Below are 22,084 nucleotides of genomic sequence, written 5' to 3'. Positions count from 1 at the left end.
TGTCCTGCATTATAACGTACCACGCCACGAGTTCGTACGCTAATCTTTTTAGATTCCGGAACTCTGGTAAGATTAGGAGTTAGGGTTCGGAGAAGGACCAAGGTTACATTAATTTTAGCTCACTTCCGCCAAATATACCAGAGTTCTCACCCTGACCTCCTAATCCAGTAGTAAAGCCCGAAAGTCCAGTCCTCGACCCTCGCCCAAACCCTCGTCTGCCCGGGATCCTCCTCTCTTTGAAAAACGAGCGTCTCCGCAACCCAAGGTAATGTCCCACGCTGACACGGCTTGTTACTCTCCGTTATAATCACTTAATTGGTTATTAATGTCACTTAACGGCTGGTTAAATCGTCATAGTTCAGCTGGTTTTGTGACTAGTACCCTTGTGTTAACTCTTATAATTATGAAAAAGGTACCGCCATATTCTGCACACTATCATAATATTAGAAAACGGTATTGTAAAACGAGTTTGTCGGATCTGGCATTATTTTATGCATAATACTCTTGACAATTATTGCTCTAGATGATAGTACGGTGAATTACCTTTGTTTTAGGAACTATTTTATATGTCTAATTTCAATGTTTCTAGAGACTGACATTAATAATAAAACGTATCATTCTCCGTAATTTAAGGAGAATAGATTAACCCAAATTTAGAGTGTTACATGTGCCCCTATTACGCCTACTAGCCAACTGGTTACCTACGTGAGAATGCTTCCAAAAACGCAATACTGTATTGAATAAAAAACATCTCGATGGTAACCACATTATCGAACTATTGTATTACTTAGTTAGTACTTACCTGTGAGCTTTACAAAGGAGTAAAAAAAAGATTTTTATGTATTCAGAAAGACTGGTTACACACACGCCTAGATTGTATTGTCTGACATCTGCTGCCTAAAATACTACTCAATCTAAGTTGCAAACCTTTGTTACCGGCCCTCTAATAAGGTTTTATCCCACAAAGTGCCTTGTTCTTCTGCATCCAGTTGTAACACGCTCCAGCTCCTTTTTTGAACTTGGAGCTGCTCAAAACGTTCATATACTTTTTGTTCGTGTGAGCTGTGAATTTCTCTGTCAACTTTCTCCGTTTTTCATCCCATATGTTGTTCCTTGTTGCCGTGTTGAGTCAGCTTTTAGTCCCTACCACATGTGACCTACAAGACCTGGTGAACAACAGAATGTTCAGCTGTATAGCAGATGTGAAGTTCTGCAGGACACACTCCCCTAACCTGAGGCTCAACATATGGAACCACGTGTTCTCTAAACTGTATACACAACTAGATGAGCTTTTGAGACCAGGTACAAGTAGTGAGATGGAGAAGATGGAGGAGGAGGAGGATATAGAGGACGAGGGGGTGGTTGTTGAGGTGTATGACTCTGAGAACAAGGTATTTCGGTAGAAGGCAACATTTGATTTAAGACCCATTTTTATCAAATAATCTCATAATACAGTAGTACAAGTCTCAAGTCTCCACGAACTTTGGTTCAGTTGCAGCTGATCTCGCGACTCCGCCGCAAGATTTGGTATGCCAGAACTAACGGTTGTAGAGACAAGAGACTTCGACTGAAATTAACCTTTCCTACCATTTATTTAGACAGACACACTTTTAGAGCACTAAACGCACTTCTTCATGCCCAAATTGGGGCATGGTCGGGGGATTGTTTGCGATTCGAGTTGAAGCTTAAAATTTTTTGGTAGCTATTCGACCTTAGAAACAACAGATAAGCCGGAGGTAGCAATTATTTGACAATATTTTGTTATTATGAACCTCCCTACTGGTCGTGGAATTTCAAATTTCTCTGCAGCAGCTGAGATCTTACACAATAGTTCAGAATTTGTGGAATTTACAATGGTAGCTAGCTCTAAGCCAATGGGTGATAAGTTGCTTCAAATTTTAAATAAAATTTTGTCGTAGTTCATTGTTTTCATTCCCCCTATAGAGAGTCAACTTGTTTCTCAATGACCACGTCATGGAGAAAAGCAAATACAATTTTATTTTTACGTTTATTGTTAATTTTGTTTGAGTCAAATATAAAATGCAAAATTAATCATAACCTTTTTTTGCGTAACAAGTAAAGATAGTCAGTAGTCACATCAACATCGGAACAAGATAACGTTTTTCACTCTCAAATTATCAATCTAAAAAATTTATATGTTATACCCATTTAATAAAATTTTATATATTACACTAAGATAAATTCAAAGTCAGGACGAAAAGAGGCGTAATTGTTCTTATCATTGTAGATGACAAAATCTAAAATAAACAAGGAAGCATAATGTCACGTAATTTATTGACAGTTTAAGCTTAAATCTAAACGATTTTCGAAGAATTGATTAGCATATCTGTACCATGCATAAAGAGTGTTATGAATCATCTCCGAAATGGTTCAATATAATATATAGTATACTTATTCTACTGGCCCTACTGGAGATCTGAAGATGTTGTTATCAGAGTTAGTTCCAACTGCTTCGTCTCCGTGCACATCAATTTGCATCAGCTTTCCGGGTACATTAACCCAATTCGTGCCAGTAGGGTTATTTGCTGTTATTCCCTTGCGGTAAAAGATGTCATTATTATGGTTCACGCCAACAACAATGCCCTTTCCTGAGCCAACCCATTGCAGCTTTCCAAGAACATTAATCCAGTTTGTTCCAGGTTCCTCGGCGTCACCGTAAGTTCCTTTTCGGTAGAAGATCTTGTTTGCCTCATTCACTCCCCAAACCCCGGATTCTCCGACACTGATTTGGATGAGTTTTCCGGGGATGAGCTGCCATGAGCCGCCAGTCCTTCTGTAGATGTTCTGTTCTCTGTTCACTCCCCATATGTGACCTTTGTTGCTCACATCTACGTTTGTCAATTCTCCGCTGAGCCTATACCATTTGTTGTCTCCCAAGTACGTGTAGACTTTATCGTCTTTGTTGACCCCCAAAACAGATTTCCCAGATGAAACTTGCACCAATCCACCACTGATATGAGTCCAGCTGTTTCCATCAGTATTAAGCTTGAAGATGTTGTCATTGCTATTGACACCCCACACTCCTGAGTCTCCTTTCGAGATCCTGGTAAGTCCTCCTGGAATCTGCTGCCAAGTTGCTTTTATCACATTTTGAACCCAACAATCTTGTGCGTTACAATCCTGGCTTTCTGAGTCCTCTCCCTGACACTTTGCTCCTTCATGTTGAGGTGCAGGGTTAGTGCAGGTCCTGGATCTACTCTGAGATCCTCCACCACATTTAGCAGAGCACTCAGACCAATCTCCGAAGTCAGTCCAGCCACCAGCAACGGGACAATCTTGTGCGTTACAATCCTGGTTTTCTGAGTCCTCTCCCTGACACTTTGCTCCTTCATGTTGAGGTGCAGGGTTAGTGCAGGTCCTGGACCTACTCTGAGATCCTCCACCACATCTAGCAGAACACTCAGACCAATCTCCGAAGTTAGACCAGCCACCAGCAACGGGACAATCTTGTGCGCCACATTTAGCAGAACACTCAGACCAATCTCCGAAGTCAGTCCAGCCACCCTGGACAGGTTCATAGCACGTGTAGTCACATCTCTTTAAATTCTCTTCAATATTTGCGCACTTCTCCACCTGTCTTCTATTCAGCGTATTTTCGGTCGTTCCTGTACAGCCATCTATTTCAGTTTTATATCCTTGAACAAGGCATAAAGTTTTAAAGTTTTCGATATTCTTCTTGAGTAAGCTTCCCCCGCACTTTGGCTCCGCATTTATCAAAATGAGCAGAGCAGAGAAAGTTATAATCAGGTTCAGAGTCCTCATCTCAGCAAATAAAGTGAAACGTTAGAATTTCAGATAATCAAATAATGAGACAGATCACAGGAGCAGTTGATACGCTGTGATCCTCATGAACTAATGTCTGTTTAGGAGTAGACTTGTGTGTCAGGGACAATAATGAGAGGACGCACCTCTTGGACAACAGATGCCTCAGGCCAGAGGAAGAGGAAAATTGTATTTAAATCTACAACAATTGATCTCCACAATGTCAGATACGATGTGCTCATCATGAAAAAATGTCTGCTCAGAGTCCAATCATACATTGGAAACAAAAGGAAGTTGCTTGATCTTCGGCGACTGTTTCTATCTGATCTGCACTTCAGAGGTGCAGATTACTTAGAAAGAAATTTTCTTACAAAGATAATCTACAGTTAGTTATTGTTGATAGGGGGCTATAACACTCACGGAACCAGATACTGGGAGCTTCTGAAACAAAGGAGGTAACAAAGCAATTCAATTTTGAAGCTTTGTTGAGTTTCAAGTTCCGGTACACGTACAGTAGTTCGACTCGTACAGGAACTACAGTGCGCTCTCTGGCTTCTAGTTCGACACGTACTGTAGTTCCTGGGGGCTTATTCTCAACACCCCGTCGCCGATCTTCATCTGTTCCGGCAGCGAGAAGAGAAGGTAGTCCTGTCACAAGTAGAGAAGGTAGTCCTGTCACAAGTAGAAGAGTAGAGAAGGTAGTCCTGTCACAAGTAGAAGAGAAGAGAAGGTAGTCCTGTCACAAGTAGAAGAGAAGAGAAGGTAGTCCTGTCACAAGTAGAAGAGAAGAGAAGGTAGTCCTGTCACAAGTAGAAGAGAAGAGAAGGTAGTCCTGTCACAAGTAGAAGAGAAGAGAAGGTAGTCCTGTCACAAGTAGAAGAGAAGAGAAGGTAGTCCTGTCACAAGTAGAGAAGGTAGTCCTGTCACAAGTAGAAGAGAAAGAGAGAGAGTCCTGTCACAAGTAGAAGAGAAGAGAAGGTAGTCCTGTCACAAGTAGAAGAGAAGAGAAGGTAGTCCAACTAGTCCTGTCACAAGTAGAAGAGAAGAGAAGGTAGTCCTGTCACAAGTAGAAGAGAAGAGAAGGTAGTCCTGTCACAAGTAGAGAAGGTATTCCTGTCACAAGTAGAAGAGTAGAGAAGGAAGATGGTTTTATAGTTCGGATTCGTAAGGCAGGTCTGCAGCTCTACTCAACTACTTGAGCGAGAGAGTTCTAGTTGGGAGGTTATGACAATTTACTCTATATAAAACAAAAAAGTCGTGTTATTTTAGAATACTAATCCAATTTTCTTGGACTAGGTATTTATTCCGTTCAATACTCAAATATGAAATAAGTACATGTGGCCTTCTAATGTATTATATAATGTATTGTATAACATTATCATTCCCCAACGTGATAAGGTGACCGCAATTTCCGTCTGAATTCCACATAAAATATAACCAATAACTTATCATATACGGTAAAATTTAATCAGCCAATATTGCGCTCGCAAATTTTCCTTATCTTTCGGTTTTGCGGCTGATAAAGATAAGTAGGCGTCTATAAACATTTGTTTTAGAGGCGTCATGAATGTTTTGTATGTCAGGTTTTTAAACATTGGTTTTTGTATCTAATCCTGTAAAGGTTTTTTTGATTTTATCCTTTGATTATTAGTTGAATTACCTTTACAATCTCTAAATCTTTCTTTCCAGCAATTTTTTAAAAATTGTATCATCCGTCGTTTCGCTCTCAATTCAATTCCAATTTCCTAAAAGAAAATCATGACCTGTTTCCTAATTATACATTTGTTTCCTGTGACAACATTTCTATATTAATTGTATTTCTGATTGTAGATAATTTTATCATTTTAATGTTCAACTACTTTTTTGTTCACTTTGCGTCGCAACTTCATTATTTATACCGATTTATAATGCATTTCATACTACAGTGATATAAGTTGCATAAACAATCTACCCGGAAATGGGTCTTGTAGAAGGAGACAGCAGCAGTAGTTTATTGTAGCACAGTTGTACACTGTAGCTGTACAGCCTTTACTGTTATCGTCACACTCTTGACCGCGACCATTTGTTTAGTGTGAAATCAACTTTACTTTGACACTCTATTTATCGGGATATTCCATTAACCTTGACAATCTATTTCGCTCAATACTTGAAATTTTGAGCGTCATTTTGTTAGACGTCTTAGTCAAATCATGTCTAAACAATTTAGCCTTTTTTGTTTTCAAATTTAACAACTGACTTATTAACTTATTTCTTTACTTAAAATGTTTATATTGATTTGTTATGGTTCCCAGATTTGAGAATCAACTATCGTGGCTGCACAGTGCACAGCAAAGCAAAAGTATACGATTATACATAATTTTGAGTAATACTTAGATACAATAATTGGATAATGATATAATGATTTTCCAATTCCCCGCATATCGTCGATTTGAAGTAGTCCGCGTCTTGGTCAATATGTTGAATGTAACTTAGAGTTTGCTGAGCCACCACACACTTTCATCAGTTGCTTTAATCAAATCTGCACCATTTATTTATCTACTAGAGGGGGGGGGGGGGGACTGGGGAGGGGTGGGCTGAGTTGACTACATAACTATCCTCACTATATTATATGTCCTTATCATACTATGTATTATCTGAATGGTAGCCATCTTACTAAGAACGGTTAACTGCATAGCCGTATTCCACGCTTATCACTCCTTCAACACTCCTTCAACACAAACTGTATTACTACTGTATTACTCCTTCACAAACTGTATTACTGCAGGGTGGACTGAATCGTGTACAGTCCGAGATAGACTTGTTATTGTAATGTTGTATTCGATTATCGACCACAATCCCAATCTTAGCAAAAAGCTGTGAGTGAAAACTTCTATAATGCTTGAGTGTAAAATGTACATTAGATGAGTTTAGAAGTTAAACTATCTTGTGCTTTATTTAGTGTTGTGGAGGCTTTGAATTTTTTAAACTTACAGACCGAACAAACTGATCGACACTCATTATTCATTGTCTATATTATATTTCATCTTAATCGGTGGACACGTTTTGCTTGTTGAGTTGTTCTCATGATAATCGGAACAGTATGATGACTCTGCTGGTACATAGCAATTCAATGATTACGAAAACTCCGTGCATTAAATTTCCCGCATATTAACCGTTAAAGCATTCGCATTATTGCAATTTGCAAAAAGTTCCCCCATTCGTCGTCAGTTAGTTAACCACTTACTCATTATCATTTTGTAATTCATTCCGGGTCAGGAAATATCATGTGTATTTCTTATCCCGGCTGTGTTTACACTGAAATAGTGTGTAAAAAGAGCGTGTAATAACCACTTACCAACTTAACAACATTAATCTGGTTAGGTTAACTCGCGCCCCCCCCCCCCCCCGGCCCCCTCCCCTCGTACTACTCACGCTATAATTAGGTTTCTGAGAGCTCTGTGTCTTTGAGACATACGCTTTTAGGTTCATTACATTATTAGAGAAGTTAGCTTATTAAAACTTAGCCAGTCGGACGTGACCATTATTTGAACTCGGCCAATCATAGTTCGTACGTGACCATTATTTGAAGATCGTACGTGACCATTATTTGAAGTTCGTACGTGACCAGCTGCACGTGGTGGGCGTTGGAACATATCATTGTTGTGCAACTTGTAACACAGATATGTGAGCTTATAAAGCGCTGCAATTTAAGGGGATGATAGCTACTTCAATACTCTGGTTTAGTATAGTAAAGTGAGGGATCTCGTCGTGGAGGTGGTGCAATGTAATGCAGATTATTGAGTGGTTGCTCTCTCTCTCTCTCTCTCTCTCTCTCTCTCTCTCTCTCTCTCTCTCTCTCTCTCTCTCTCTCTCTCTCTCTCTCTCTCTCTCTCTCTCTCTCTCTCTCTCTCTCTCTCTCCTCCCTCCCTCTCTCCTTCAGTGTCTCTCTCTCCCTGCTCAGTTCTCAGTGTACTATATTATTACAGTACACCCTTCTCTCGCCAGGAACGAAGAATTCTACACTCGACTATTTGCTGATTAATCCAATTATGGTCATGCATCCTCCCCGACTAGCTAGCTGCCTTACTACTGAGAAGCTTACCAAATATATAGTGTGGCTTTCTACGCTGGCAACCATCACCTAACTTTAATGGTCATGCTAGATGATGGACATATTATATATCATGGCGAGTACATGACGTCTGTCAGTGGTTAAGATGACAGTTGCCATGGTTAAGCTATAATTTGGTTGAACACCAAGGAATTGATGCTCGTCCTGAAGTGAAGTGTGGTTGTTAAGTTACCGCAAGCAGCAAATTACCAACATTCCAGTGTACGTGGTACACACTACACGTACGTGGTGTGAATAACTATACTGAGGTGTGTGTTATAGTGAGTAAATATAGCTGAATGGTGTCGTGTGTGTTTCAACATGATGAGCCGTTCTGGAAAGTGCATGCCAATTCTTTGGTGTCTGACAGATCAGAGATATTATCCGGAGCAGGTTTCGGCACTCTTCTTTCTCTTCTTCTCAGTAGTTTGTTACTTCAACGTGAACACTGAACATACAAGATAAGCGTGAGAGCTTTAATAACAGCTTTAATAACAGAGGATTTTACTGTAGAAGTGATCGTATGTTTCTTTGATATTGATACCGTGAAGAGTATATTCTAAAGGAGACGGTTACAGCGAATAGCCGCTCTTGGAACGGGTTAGCAGTCAGCACCTGTGTTGTACGTGTTTACTATAGACTATAGTGCTAACTGCTCGGTTTCCCTGGAAGCACGGTTGAAGAGGAGTCATGCTCTGTTACGATATCACCTCCTCCCTCAAACGGTCTAACTTCTGTCTGAGCCTCAGCACTCTGTTACCCAAGACGAAGGTAGGAACACAGTGGTCTCTGTGCTGTATCTTATACTGGTAATACAACACTGGAGTTCTTTCTGAGATTATTCTTTTAATAACCAGCAGTTGTCACAACGGTTGGCCAGATCCCAACTACAACTAGCTTTGCTCGCTGCCAAACAAATCTCACAATGTGCTCTGTTATGAAGTTGCGTGCCAGCTTATCGGTCAAATCAATCACACACACTCTGTTCCGCTTTCTGTGGAACTGGACTGTCGGACAGTTTGCTCGCTGCAACATCTCATCACTTACTTCAGCCGGCAGTCGGTTTTAAAGCCATCTCTTCGACTCAAACGTTTCCGCTTTTTGATATGCGTTTCCTCAAAACCACTACTAAAAGAAGTTCCGATGCTTGCTATTTACTGTGGATCGCTCACGCAACATGGTGTGTCGTCCTTTATGATGCATAAAATCTGGAAATTTGTTTTATTAGCTTGGAAAGTGACGAAAGGGGAGAAGTGCTTCAAACGAACAGAAACGTTCCAATGATTTAATGTTTGATAAATAATACCCTGTCATGAGGGGTTACATGAGTTAACAGTGTCTCCGAGACAAATGCCAACACTACGTCACACCTACTTGTAGTGTTTTGCTATTTTCAGGGTACTTAGATCATCGCATTGTGAGTCAGAATAGTGCGTGTCAACCCCCCAGTTGTAGTGTCGATGATGCGTTCCACACTTGTTGGTTATTATAAACCACTGCTTGACTAAACCTACTTTACTAGTGTTACACGTATCCTGTTTTGTACATTATTTACAGTATGCTTTCGTCTCTACTCCATGCTTCCAGGATTGGAGCGTCTTTAGTTTTTACTGGTTTCTCAAACATTCATCACTAACAGTTATCGGATTTACTGACCACTAATCCAGTCTATCAAAATCGTTGTAACTACTAACATACCCATGATTATAATTAATGTAATTACCCATAATTAGGTTAACAATGACAGTTCTTAAAGAATTAGATTAACTTGTACTACTAGGAATAAGAATACACCCCCTTCTACTCAAACACTCAGATCCCTGACAAGATTAGAACCTTTCTCACTACATTACTAATTGCAGTATGCAGTATGCAGTATGCAGTATGCAGTATGCAGTTTACATAGGTTATTCACTTATTTAATGTCTCATGATGCTAGATGCAATCAGTGTCCTGGTATTTAACTTTTTGTTTTATCCTTATCCAATATCCATGTGATATGTGGGTAGGATTTTTATCGCTTAATCTTTGATACATTCCAGGAATTCCATTTCGCTTTCCGGTTTCCCTTTCCCGTAGCTGTGGCCTTTGTTAGTTTGTACCCTATAACCCTATAATTCATTTTATCGTAATCTTGCTTTTTATTTGTATATTTCCTTTCAATTTCTCATTAGTTGCGTCAATCATCGGCAAACCAATTTTAAAATTTAATTTCTTATTTGTCTCACTTACACCTCGTTTTATCCCGGCCCTGAATATATACAGGACATGATTATAGGACATATCACACGTACATTTAAAGCACAATGGCGCCAGCACGTGCATTTAAAGCACAATGGCGCCAGCACGTGCATTTGAACCACAATGGCGCCAGCACATTTCCCAGCGCGTTGTGATCACGTGACGGACCCTGTATGTGAGTTTACCGTGATGATGAGTGGCGTGCTTGTCATATAGCAATTGAGATATTACTAATCGGTTCATAATACACGTCTCACTTGACTCTTGACACGAACAAGCAGTGTGTGTGTATCTCTCTGACTTTTTATTAGTAGCAAGGAAGAGGGTTTAATAATGCATGTTGTGGTCTAAAGTTTGCGCTGTGCGGAATATATGCGCCATGGCCTCCGCGATTAGACATATTTTGTAGTTATGCAGCGAAAATATGTATGCTCGTTGTCTTGCTTTAGTCGCTTGTTCTCGTTCATTAGCTGTATGTACAATGCATTTGTGCTTTCACTCGAGTCACAATATTTATTGATATCGAGTTTCCGTTTATGACGACGTAGTACTAACGTTATCGCATATACAAGTTGGCAGTGATTCCTTGAAGCAGATATTTGGTATCATGTTGTTGATTTATATTCGGTAAATTATATTAAAGCACTTGGTCCAGATCATGAGTCATCACAGAGCTGCTTTGTCCATTTCAAGACGTGTTTCCCATTTAAACTGTCCCAATCTTTTGTTTTTAGATCAATTCTTTTGTTTAGATTCTTCCGCTTTGTTGCATTCTTAACGTTGTTTTGTATTATGACTTCACAGTTCACATACTTCTGTGTCTACACCACTGTAGTACTATGCTATTCTTGCTTCTTATGTTTCGTCAGTTTATAGATAACGTTAATCGTACTAATCATGTTTATCAAGTTGCTCTTTTTTAAGGGTAAGGTGCTATGTAATGACAGCGCGGCTCACGGCGCGTGCCGTCAAACTGTGACTATGGGCGTGGATGGCGGCGGGAATTGCTTGCGCGACAAGATTTTAGTGCTAAACGAACTAAAGAAACACAACAACAATATACAGCTGGTATCTGAGAGGACAGGGTTCGATAAGGAGACCATCAGGAAATGGGCACAACAGAAGAACAAAGTGGCGGGTGCACCAAATAAGGCTAAAAAGAGACGTGGAGGAGGGAGGTGGTCATGGCCATGGTGGAGGAGGAGGTGGTGGAGGAGGAGCAAGTGGAACCTCCGCAGCAGCACCACCACCACCAGCGGCACCACCAGCAGCACCATCACCAAAACCACCAGCAAAACCCCCTAAACCCGTATACATAATGACAGTAGATGAGAAGCTGTGGGAGTGTTACAACAAATACCGTGACGCGGGACACTACGTCACATACGAGAGCCAGAGGTCTCCGGGACCACTGTTTCTAAGACGTCATGCATATCATACAAGTGTCGTGTACATATTGGAGTTCTCACCATGAGACTTTGGTACAGTCCAGAGTGGTTAAAGAGTTGGCTGGAAAACTACAAGCTGGTTTCTCACAAAGAGAGCAGCTCTGAGAGCTCCTCCCCTGTAGGTATATCGGATAGTGAAGAGCGGGAAGCAAGGAAGAAGAAGCTGGCAGCTAAGGAGGAGAAGAAGCAGGAGCGCCAGGCGCGCGGGGACGTCCTCAGCAGTGAGGATTATATTTTCAGAGAGGATGAAATAGACGCGGTAATTAGGATTCACTATCTTTATTCTTGCATGCTTTTTTGCATGTTATTACAAGGCTTGGGTTGGCCTGAAGGTTGAAATTGAGTGTAGTGACTATTAATAGCTTTCCAGTTCACACTACGTCACCCCACTTACTTTATAAAATTGAGTAACACAACGAACCCTTATCTCTACCATCGTGTTGCTAATTTCGAGAACGATTGTACTAAAGTCTCCTGCGATGTAGTGGAGGATACCTTACATTGGCTTACATTTATCACCCTCACAAACAAACTACAGTATAATGAGATACGTACCAGGCGTAGTACTTGCAGCTTTAAATATTGTTTAAATTTCATGTTACAAGGTTTATATATAGGCGTGAGGATGGAATTTAGCAACGGAATGAGTAATCCGTTCAAAGAATCATGTCCTCAATATTAAACCATGAAATACTCCCATCTTTACATTAAAGTGGTGACTTAATCATCCTAAATACATCAAATTAGGTACAAAAGTTCCCATCAGTTTTCAAATCGTGTGACATATAGCGTAGACTGTAGGCTCCTTAACAAAGTTCCACAGTTTCAATCTTGTGAACATATAATTGTTGTAGACTGTTGCAACAAAGTTCCCACAGTTTCCAATCGTGTGACATATAGTGTCTAGACTGTAGCTGCTCCTAGCACACTAACCATGTTAGCGTTATTGACAGGAGACATTACAGTTGTAGTTATGTAATATAGTATATGATATACTATACGTTAATTATATACAAAGATGTACACGTTACAGAGAGTACATTTTGTGGCTGCCACGTGTCCCCTGGCGCTGTTTAATGGACATTGTTTGCTTGGAAAACTCCCTCATTCGTTGTGCATGCTCCCTCTCACTACTTCACTGTATCTTGTGTAATTGGTCTTGTTGTGACCTGATTTGCGCCGCGTTTCTTTTGGAAACACATGGTCAAGTTGGATGAGATTTGAGATCACAATAACGCCTCCTCCGCCTTCTCCGCCTCCTTTAAGCGTTGTTAGAGGAACCTTGTTAAAATCTGTTTAAGGGGGCCGTTACATACATATTACATACATATTTACATACGTATTATCATGTATTATTTCCGCTGAACTATGTAGTGTAAAGCTTGTCCCCGAACAAGCCGCCATCCCTTTACCCTTACACCCTCTGAATTTGGGGGCAACTTCACGATACATTCCAGACATTCCACACATTACAGCGAAAGAATTAGTAATAACTATAGAACTCTGCACATTGTACGAACACAGTAAATAATCCCAGCTTTGTATCTTCAAGAAAACCGTACTGTCGGAAATATTCCATTCCATGCTTCTGTCCTTTTATTCGGTTGAAACCGTTAAATTGTTACAATAACTAGTTACTCGAATATCTTGATGGTCGAGTTTTGAATTGACAGTTCGACAAATCAATCTCAGGAAGCATGAGAACTCCATATTATAATGGTGGCGGGTTAGTGTTACCATATAAGGTCACGTTACCACAGAAAACTCCCTTATATGGTAACACTACCTAAAAACAGGTCGTGTCTCCGCTGGCCAGGCAATTCTCATTGGGATCCAGGTTACACCGGTACTTGGATCCGACACATGTGTTTTCCCAGACAAGACTTCCATCGCTGACCTCCCTCAACTATATAACACTACCCACTTTCATTAGATAATCGCCGATTCCAGTGTCCAGCCCAGCACTAGCACTACAATAAGTTTACTGATACAGAGGCTGCAAAACTGGGCTGAAACAGGAGAAAATAAACAGTGTAATCAGTACCACAAATCAACTACCCAGATACATTCCCATGACTCGGCTAGTTATTTTGGTCCAATACCAGCTTGAACGAGGTCGATGATTGATGATAAGCCTGATATACGTTAAGTCCGTGTCTGCATCTCGTGTGCCCTTTCTCCACACCACTGCTGAGATATGATACATTTGCAGGTTGCTCAGGTACTAGCTCATCATCTGCTCCCTTTTTCTACTGCACAAACTAATAGAAAGATGCAGGGAGGAAATGCTGGGTTGGAAGTGATGGGGGGGGGGTGGGGGGACTCCAACCAGGTGTGTATTCAGAGAGAGGGAGAGATGAGAGAGCGAGTTGCATTCTTGTTGTTCTATCCGTGTTATTATATAAGATCCTTTTAATTCTAGTCTGATCTCTTTCTGCGCGTGTTTCCCGACAGTCTGGGTTACAGTAATAAGACAGAACCTCTCTGCAACTCATGTGGTGTACAAGTGTAGTCGTGTAACTTCCGTCGTATTCGTATCTAGGAACCCTGGGGCGGTAGCTTTAGTACGGCCTTGTCTTCGTCATTTGCTGTAGTTTGTATCGGTTTGGTGATCTTATCTTCTTACTCTTAAATCGTCTGGTACTGTCTTATCTGGCCGTGTGTAGGTACAGTGAGAGCGTTCGGAAATATTGGAGCTTATGCTGGACATGAAGGTGCTGGAAGGTCCCTGATTGCCGTGAAACCATCTGATCGGTCTCAACGGTATCTTAGCTTTTCTCACACTATTTTATTATTGTGATCAATATAGTGATCCGTATTTGATTAAATATCATTCTTAGTGATCTCAGTAAGTGATGTGTCGTTCATTATGAGGCCTATTCAAAGCCTAGTGAAGGGAAGATTATTCAAACTCCTCATGACAAATATTGCCTATCAAAATCGATATAAGGTTGTATTAAAGCTTGAACTCAGCATATTTTTAGCATGTCCTCCTTTTGACTTGCATATTATGTGACACAGCCCTGTTGAAATAAATAGACATTAATGTCTCATTTTTCGGAAACAAATATTTGTTTTTATTTCTAGGTATGCTGACTGACCTCACTAAAATATCTCGCTGTACAGTAACCACACTCGAATATCTCAGCTGTAACATAACCCACATCAAATATCTCAGGCGTAACAGCATCCACATCGAATAACTCAGATGTAACAGTAACCACACTCAAATATCTCAGCTGTAACAGTACACCACACTCAATATCTCAGCTATAACAGTATACCACACTCGATTATCTCAAGCTGTTAACAGTAACCACACTCAACTATCTCAGCTGAACAGTAACCACACTCAAATATCTCAGCTGTAACAGTTACCACACTCAAATATCTCAGCTGTAACAGTAACCACACTCAAATATCTTCAGCTAATAAACAGTATACCACATCAATATCTCAGCGGTAACAGCTACCACACTCGAATCTCAGCTGTAACAGTAACCACACTCGATTATTTCAGCTATACACAGTAACCCACACTAAAATATCTCGCTGTAACAGTAACACACTCGAATGTCTCAGAGCCACTTTCTCTGATGCCCACGTACGGTTTACACCCTAATATGTATCTTAAAGCCACAGTACTTCACTAAATGTGAACTGTATAATATCTGAGTCTTATCTCTAGTTACTCCCTACACTAATATCCAAAACAAGCTGTACTTACACACGTCTTGACTTACACTCCTTCACGCGTGTTGTGTTTTTACATTTCCGCAGAACCACTACTCGTTTGTGCATAATTCATCCATTGACTCATCTTAATGAAGATTTGGAAATTTACGATATTATGGGATATGTGATTGCATTGTGTTGATATTTGAATTGCATTGTCTCAAACCGTGTTCACACCGCTTATCAGTAAGACCAGAGCATAACTTTTACCAAATACAACATTCTTCATTTGTATCTAATACCAGTAACCGGATACCAAGTGTTAATTGAAGCCTTCTCCTGGTAATGAACTGATTTCCATTCTTCAAAAATAACCTCCATCCAAGTCGGGTTTATAGGATTAAGCTGCGGTATAAATACCTATATTTAGTAACTATTGGTCACTAATAGATTAAACCTATCATTAGTAACTAATTGGTCACTAATAAGATAAACCTATCATTAGTAACTAATTGGTCACTAATAACCTATCATTAGTAACTAATTGGTCACTAATAAGATACTTAAATTGTACCAAAATCGAGTTTTTGACATGAGTTGTTTTTCAGGTGAATATCCAACTCACAGATGAACGGACCTCAAGAGCCGGAGTTTGTAAGCGGATGTGAACACGAACAACCCACGTGACTCTGGGACTACCGAGAACCATCAGACTGATTGGGGGTAAGTCTGGTCGGGGGCGGATGCGGGTGGGGTGTGGGGTGAACGGACCGGGGTTAATGGATATTTTAAATTGGATGAAATATTTGGCCGTAAATATTAAGGAAACAAAGCTATACTGTTTATTTCTGTCTCGACTTCAGGCAAACTGTAAAACTTAGGCTCTTGGATCTTTGGCGAACATTGTTTAATCGTAAGAAATTAAGCTTTCGCCGGATTACGCGGACCTCTTGATGGTTGCCTAACTTATCTCTTGCCTTCAAATTAGAATGTCTCTAAATTTTTTACTTCTTAGAAACTAGAGTTAAGAGTTTGCCCAGAAAAAAGGGTGTAACATAGCCACGCCTACATTATGGCTTCGAGAACTTGCATATTTTTTTAAACACATTTATGTTTGCCTAACTTATTCATGTTTTGATTTCGAACCTTTCGGCAGCTTAAGATGTTTTTGTGGATAGAAAGGCAAAAATGTACCTTAAGTTCGCTTCAAAAAAGTAACTGACAAGATATTTTGAGTGTGTACGTGGGCGTAGTATTCTGATAGCCCTGGACTTAACTTCTTACCCAGTCTGCGTTTAACAATACTAGGCCGAGTTTAAAACTCTTACCTAATTATGTGTCATGTCTGGGACTAAATACCATTAATTTACAAGTTAAGTATTTAGTTTATTCATGTATCCGTTCGCCCTGCATGTCTTCAGCATTGCTAGAGAAGTGAAAAATTTTTCCGTTCATCAAGCCTGGAGGGGGGGGCTTTGGCAGTAAAGATTGTAGATTTTAGCAGTGGTTCTTACTTCCGTTATAACTAGTTAAATACTGTGTGGAAGGTAAATCCTAACGCCAATTCGATAAATATTGGTTCAGAAAAAGACATATAATATGCATATTATATTTACATTTTATACATAGGCTATTCAATGCAAATTATGCCTTTAATTTCACAAGCTAGGGCTACATTGATACCCACAACCCCGGCTCGGTGGCTGTTGATCTGGGAAATAATTGCACTTGTATGGTTAAGGCTAACATAACTTTACGATTGATGGATCACAACAACAGTTTAAACATAAATTTCTAACGTGACAAGGGCTGAAATGCTATCAGACACAAAAATACAACAACGTCTTCATTTACTTTTGTCTCTTTATATGTCTGTTAAATGTTAAATACAATCCTCCTGATTTCTCAGCGATTGTGTATTCGCGCTTTTTAAAAATGGTATAAATTACATAAACTTTCCCATACTTTTGTACCATCCCAATATCCGTATATAAATATCCATTTCCATAACACCAAAGAATGGATATTAATAATATAGCCATTTTTAGGTGTTATGGAAATAGATATTTTATGCACGTACGTCGTACAATGTACATCCTCCTGAAATTGAGGCACAATGCAAATTTAAGTTTAGACTTCAAACGATGAAATACTATCGCGCTTTTTGTGTTGTACAAATTTACGTTGGTAAAAATGATAATTGTGATGTTTAAATACCATATCCTGCAGTGACCAAGAAAACTACCAACTGGTAAGAAAGCTAGGTCGAGGAAAATACAGTGAAGTATTCGAGGGGGTCGATATTCGCACTCCTAACAAAAAAGTGGTCGTCAAGATTCTAAAGGTAAACATTTTCGTGCTTTATAATGTTGTCTTTATTTCACTTTCATGTCTAGCACACTAGTTTTGTACCAATCATAATCCACATAATATCTGACACAATAATAAACTTGCAGCCAGTTAAAAGGAAGAAGATAAAGCGAGAGATAAAGATTCTGGAGAATTTACGGAATGGTCCTAACATCATAACGCTACTTGATGTGGTTAAAGACCCTGTAGCCCGTACCCCTGCCCTTATATTCGAATATGTTAACAACCGAGACTTCAAGGTTTATATTTATATTATGTGTTTAATATTATGATGTTTTGCCATATTTTAGTTTGATGAAGGTGTATTTAAATTTAATTACATTTGACACGTGACCGCGACTATAATATGATAACCAGCGTGCAGACATGCAAGTGGCTCTAACGTGTGTCAAAACAGTCTTTGTTCCAACAATAGTTAATTCTAATTTTTAACTAAACTCGACAATTTTCAGCAATTGTATCAGACTCTAACGGACTATGATATCAGATATTACATGTATGAACTGTTAAAGGCCCTCGATTTTTGCCACAGTATGGGCATAATGCACAGGTGTGTCTCTCAGTCCTCACAGCATCGTATTTCATTTAATCAGATGTGACACCTTTACACAGCTGTATAATCAAAACTTACTAATTTCATGTAACATTCTGTGTGTGCAATGAATGATCTAATATCATGTATTTATGATCTAAGATCTCAAGAAAATGTGAGTTGTAAATTTAATATTATATGCGGCGCTGTAATATGATCGTAATGTGCGATAAAATATATAAATGTAATCCCATAATTCAGAGATGTGAAGCCTCATAACGTTATGATCGACCACGAGAAACGACAACTTCGACTGATAGATTGGGGTCTGGCCGAGTTTTATCATCCCGGACAACCGTATAATGTCAGGGTGGCCAGCCGTTACTTCAAAGGACCCGAATTACTCATAGATTACCAGGTTTGACTTTTAACTTTAGATTGGCACCCATGTTTAAATGTTAAACAAGATCTCTTTTGTTATGCAATCGTGAATCGTCCATCGTTTGTGGGCATGTCTTTTTTGCCATACGGTTTACTCGTCACAATATTATCTGGAAACTTTCAGGAATACGATTATTCATTGGATATGTGGAGCTACGGGTGTATGTTTGCCAGTATGGTGAGTTTAATTAATATAACTTGTTGCTAGGCGTCCAATTCCAACTACCTTTGTAGGGCAATTTTTCGGTCGCATTTTTAGAGAAAGCGGCTAGTGACTAAAGCGCTGCGCGCGAACGTGAATTTTCATGCTAGCGGTAGATGGGTTAAAATTAAAAACGCTACGTCGTAAATTCTAAATCATCATAAAATGTGCGTGCGTGAAAAGCGCGGACTTTTCTATTGAATGCCTCAGACCTCAGTACAGATCTGACAACAAGATTGAGTTTGCCTGTTATCAACAGTTTACTATGTATGTTGTCAAAGTTCGGCTCCCTCTGATCGCTTGAAATAGCAGTCACACTCAGCCACTTATTATTTGTGACCCCCTGATTATTTACCTTATTTACCGCCCAATTTATCTGCTTACTGTGCATGTGAGACCAGCCTTACTGAATCCATGAAGATGTTATTTTATAATTGTCGTTGGAATGCCGCAACATTTGTAGCATATAGTTATTAGTTTGTAGTATATCGTTGTGGGCTGTAGCATGATGTATCTTAAGATCTAAGATCTTCCTAGCAGGAGCTGGGTTAAGGATATAATCACCTTACAATCATCGCAAAAGCTTCTTATTTCTTTTAATAAATTCCTCTTACAACTCCAGATTTTCCGAAAAGAACCATTCTTCCACGGTCACGACAATTACGATCAACTGGTGCGTATTGGGAAAGTGCTAGGCACGGCTGAACTTTACGAGTATGTCCAGAAATATAACGTTGATCTTGATCCACGCTACAACGAGCTGCTTGGAAGGTAATACTTCTTTACTATCAAAAACTTGAAAAGACCAGTAGTACCAGAAGAAGGCTACACGTTGAAGTAAAGGGTTCATTGATTACATTTCAATTGTTTTCACGATTACCCAGATCTGATAATATCTTCTCAGGCACTCTAAAAAGCGGTGGGAACGATTTGTGTGTCAAGATAATCAACATTTAGTGAGCCCCGAAGCGCTGGACTACTTAGATAAATTATTAAGATACGACCACAACGATAGACTCACCGCCAAAGAAGCACAGTCCCACCCCTACTTCTGTAAGTTAAAACACTAGTCCCACCCCTACTTCTGTAAGTTAAAACACTAGTCCCACCCCTACTTCTGTAAGTTAAAACACTAGTCCCACCCCTACTTCTGTAAGTTAACACACTACTCCCACTTTCATTAACTAATTATGTGCGCTAAGGAAGCCCAGTCCCACCCCTACTTCTGTAAGTTAAAACACTAGTCCCACCCCTAATTCTGTAAGTTAAAACACTAGTCCCACCCCTACTTCTGTAAGTTAAAACACTAGTCCCACCCCTACTTCTGTAAGTTAAAACACTAGTCCCACCCCTAATTCTGTAAGTTAAAACACTAGTCCCACCCCTACTTCTGTAAGTTAAAACACTAGTCCCACCCCTACTTCTGTAAGTTAAAACACTAGTCCCACCCCTACTTCTGTAAGTTAAAACACTAGTCCCACCCCTACTTCTGTAAGTTAAAACACTAGTCCCACCCCTACTTCTGTAAGTTAAAACACTAGTCCCACCCCTACTTCTGTAAGTTAAAACACTAGTCCCACCCCTACTTCTGTAAGTTAAAACACTAGTCCCACCCCTACTTCTGTAAGTTAAAACACTAGTCCCACCCCTACTTCTGTAAGTTAAAACACTACTCCCACTTTCATTAACTAATTATGTGTGTTGTTTTGTGTTGGCTTTTGCCAAGATTACTTAAATTAATGGTCAACATCAAGGGCAACCACAAGTCTTGTAGTTGTGATAGTTTTAAGGTTATGAATATGAGCGATTCTAGATTGTCGTACCGTAGTAGTTACACAGTAATACTTACACAGTAATACTTACACAGTAATACTTACACAGTCTCTTCTATTTCAGATCCCGTGATTCAGGAACACAAGCGACAAGAATCCAGTAAGCTAGACAGCACGGTCTGAGACGGACTCAAGTCTTAACCTGTAGAAAATGGGCCTTCCTTCATTCAGATAGAACATTAACATTCTCTTAATGATTAACAGTTTTATGGTTGTTGTTACGGGTACAGAGACGCACATTATATTGACTCAATGTTACATGTGTGCATTTAGTGTTTTCTCAGCAACATTCCTGCCAGTGACATTATTAACTTCCCACCAACATCTGAAAGTAAAAAAATAATATTTTTTTTGTTCTGTGTTTTAGAAAGAAAAAAAAGTTTGCAAATATAAAAAGCACTGGTTGTATGTTGCCTGCTCTAGGGTCAAGGTGTTTCTTTAGACTGTTGACTTGACTGGTCTGGGTGGAAATTTATGTTGCGCTATATTTGTAATACAAATATAATTGATTTTTATAAACCAGAATAACGAATCGATATTATTTTTAATTGAAAACGGATGAACATGAAGCAATTGTGAATTCACGGAAACGTTTCCGTTCGGTAATGTAACTATTGGTCTGGGTCCGATAAATAAAAACAGTATCTCAAGGGATGGTTCACATTTAATACACCTGGGAGAAGCGTTAAAAAAGAGTCTACACATAACACAATAGTTGCCATATCACAAATGCTTAGTACTTACGGAGTAGGGCTAGCCTAGGAGTGAACGATCATCAACTAAACTTCGATATTTCAAACATCTTTGAAATTTGAATGGGTGTCTTAAATCACTAAATCTGAATGCCAAGAAATAAAAATCTTCTATATGGGTCTGTATTTCATATTTTTGTACGCCGATTGTGAGCTACTACTAAACCCGCTTCATATCACGCTTGACTGATTGTTCACCATTGTCGAAACAACTGTTCCGAAAGAATTCGGATGTGGTGACTTGATTACGTTGATCTATCGATTTCGCGGGTTACTTAGGAAGCAAAGATCGGTGTGAACCATCATGAGAGAATTGAGAAACAGTGTTTAGAAGTAGAACCGGCATCACGGTTGGCGGCGGCATGATATAAGAGAATTCCCTTCGAAGGCGTGCCGGTGCCGCGCGCGCGCAGAGAGGCCGAAAATATCTCTTGTGCGCGCTTCTCTCGCCAAGGATATCTTCAAAGCGTGTTCCGTCAAGTCGTTTTCCAGAACGTCCGTAAATGTGACATTTGCTGTGTGGAATCATGAATTACTCCAGTAGCATGGAGGAGTTGGGTTCACCCTGATTTTTTAGTGAAACTTGGTTTCGAGATAGCAGTTGACCAACAAATGAAAGAAATCGCCCATATCTCAGTTCGTGATATTTGCGAAACTGATTTCGCTCAAAACAATAGAACTCAATAGGGTTTCAATATTTTTTCATGAAATTTTTTAG

At 39.6% G+C, this 22,084-nt stretch overlaps 2 protein-coding genes across 3 annotated transcripts in view; both read left to right on the top strand.

The window, feature by feature from the left end:
• The window catches only part of LOC134826029 (casein kinase II subunit alpha-like), a 46,739-nt gene extending 25,593 nt beyond the window's left edge, over positions 1-21,146 (top strand). The window contains exons 1-10 of one of the 2 annotated variants that reach the window (XM_063838289.1): positions 11,015-11,821; positions 15,846-15,960; positions 17,467-17,581; positions 17,694-17,846; positions 18,060-18,157; positions 18,401-18,557; positions 18,705-18,758; positions 19,405-19,553; positions 19,687-19,835; positions 20,679-21,146. In XM_063838289.1, coding sequence (XP_063694359.1) covers positions 18,102-18,157; positions 18,401-18,557; positions 18,705-18,758; positions 19,405-19,553; positions 19,687-19,835; positions 20,679-20,737 — 624 coding nt within the window. In that variant the 5' untranslated portion in view covers positions 11,015-11,821; positions 15,846-15,960; positions 17,467-17,581; positions 17,694-17,846; positions 18,060-18,101 and the 3' untranslated portion in view covers positions 20,738-21,146. Of the gene's footprint in view, positions 1-11,014; positions 11,822-15,845; positions 15,961-17,466; positions 17,582-17,693; positions 17,847-18,059; positions 18,158-18,400; positions 18,558-18,704; positions 18,759-19,404; positions 19,554-19,686; positions 19,836-20,678 lie in introns of those variants that run through there. The other variant, XM_063838290.1, reaches the window with a different exon arrangement.
• LOC134826125 (casein kinase II subunit alpha-like) lies at positions 11,433-18,088 on the top strand. The gene is made up of 4 exons (XM_063838407.1): positions 11,433-11,527; positions 17,467-17,581; positions 17,694-17,865; positions 18,060-18,088. Exons 1-4 carry the CDS (start codon positions 11,433-11,435, stop codon positions 18,086-18,088), a joined length of 411 nt encoding a protein of 136 aa, XP_063694477.1.
• Positions 21,147-22,084: the final 938 nt, after the last annotated feature.

The sequence above is a fragment of the Bolinopsis microptera genome, chromosome 1 (assembly GCF_026151205.1).
Source record: "Bolinopsis microptera isolate Bmic1 chromosome 1, MBARI_Bmic_1.0, whole genome shotgun sequence".
Taxonomy (NCBI): Eukaryota; Metazoa; Ctenophora; class Tentaculata; order Lobata; family Bolinopsidae; genus Bolinopsis; species Bolinopsis microptera.
Note: the sequence above shows the minus strand (reverse complement) of the source record. Positions and strands in the feature narration are given on the sequence as shown.